The sequence below is a fragment of the Echinops telfairi genome, unplaced genomic scaffold (genome assembly GCF_000313985.2).
Source record: "Echinops telfairi isolate 266 unplaced genomic scaffold, ASM31398v2 ScPeMD7_70;HRSCAF=299, whole genome shotgun sequence".
In the NCBI taxonomy this organism is placed as follows: Eukaryota; Metazoa; Chordata; class Mammalia; order Afrosoricida; family Tenrecidae; genus Echinops; species Echinops telfairi.
Genome location: NW_022103968.1, coordinates 15,003,877 through 15,004,838, shown reverse-complemented (window position 1 = coordinate 15,004,838; position 962 = coordinate 15,003,877). Strand labels below are relative to the sequence as shown.

The window sequence follows — 962 nt, the reverse complement described above, 5'->3', positions numbered from 1 at the left end:
CCTAGTGCAGCAGCACCCAGGGGCTTTGATGGTTACATTAGGCAGCTGTGAGCATTTCGTTAGACTGACAGTCGCCTCGTTGTTTCAGAAGCAGGGGAAAAGCTTTAGAGCCCCAAACTCCCAGTACTGTGGGACGTGAGGGAACCTGGGTGCGTGTGGAGGTGGGGACCCCGATATTAGGAGCTTGCAGGACCTGTGCCCTGAGCCCTGGGCCTTACTTGCTGATGTATTCCCCCGTGAGGACCTTCCCGCAGGACTTGCACTTAAAGCAGCCCAGGTGCCACTGCTTGTCCAGCGCCAGCAGCGCCTGCCCGTTCTTGATGTCCCGGCCGCAGCCCGCACAATCTGGAAGAGAGCAGAACGGAGGTTAGCACACTGCACGTTCGCTTTGCTAATTCCAAGCACAGAGGCGGACTCTGCTCCGGGTGCGCGTCCAAGCTCCATAAACATTTCAAAGGTGTGCTCCTTCTGGCCCCTTGACCTGTGAAAACCCTTCCCGGCGAAGTCTTCCAGGCCCCGTGCTCACACTGCAGGGACTTCCGTGGCTCCAAGGAGATGGATGCCTTCGCCTGCTTTATTTCCTTGAGAGTTATTTAAACACCCTCTGAGTGTACCTATTACTGCCATGGAAGAAAAGCTTAGCCACTTGTGTCCATAAAGATCTCAGCCAAGAGAACTCTAAGGGGCAGTTCTGCCCGGTAAGGCAGGACTCACCAGGGGTCAGCAGATTTAATGGCAACGGGCTTGGTTTTTTTTGTTTGGTTTGGTTTTTGAGCTCCAAATGGTCCTGAGAATATCTGATTATAGCGCTGTGTCTGTGTGTGCATTTTCTGCTTAGATCTAAATCAAACCAAATGAATTGCCGCTAGGTCAGTTCTTCCTTACAGTGACCCTGTAGGACAGGGTGGAACTGCCTCTGGGAATTTCCGAGGTTGTAACTCTTTGCAGGAGTAGAGAGTCCC

The 962-nt window shown here is 53.0% G+C and overlaps 1 protein-coding gene across 1 annotated transcript in view; it reads right to left on the bottom strand.

The window, feature by feature from the left end:
* Positions 1–214: 214 nt before the first annotated feature.
* Positions 215–962, bottom strand: part of LOC123521801 (actin-binding LIM protein 1-like) — a 77,731-nt gene continuing 76,983 nt past the window's right edge. Inside the window, exon 5 of the mRNA XM_045291240.1 lies at positions 215–345. Coding sequence (XP_045147175.1) covers positions 215–345 — 131 coding nt within the window. The remainder of the gene's footprint in view (positions 346–962) is intronic.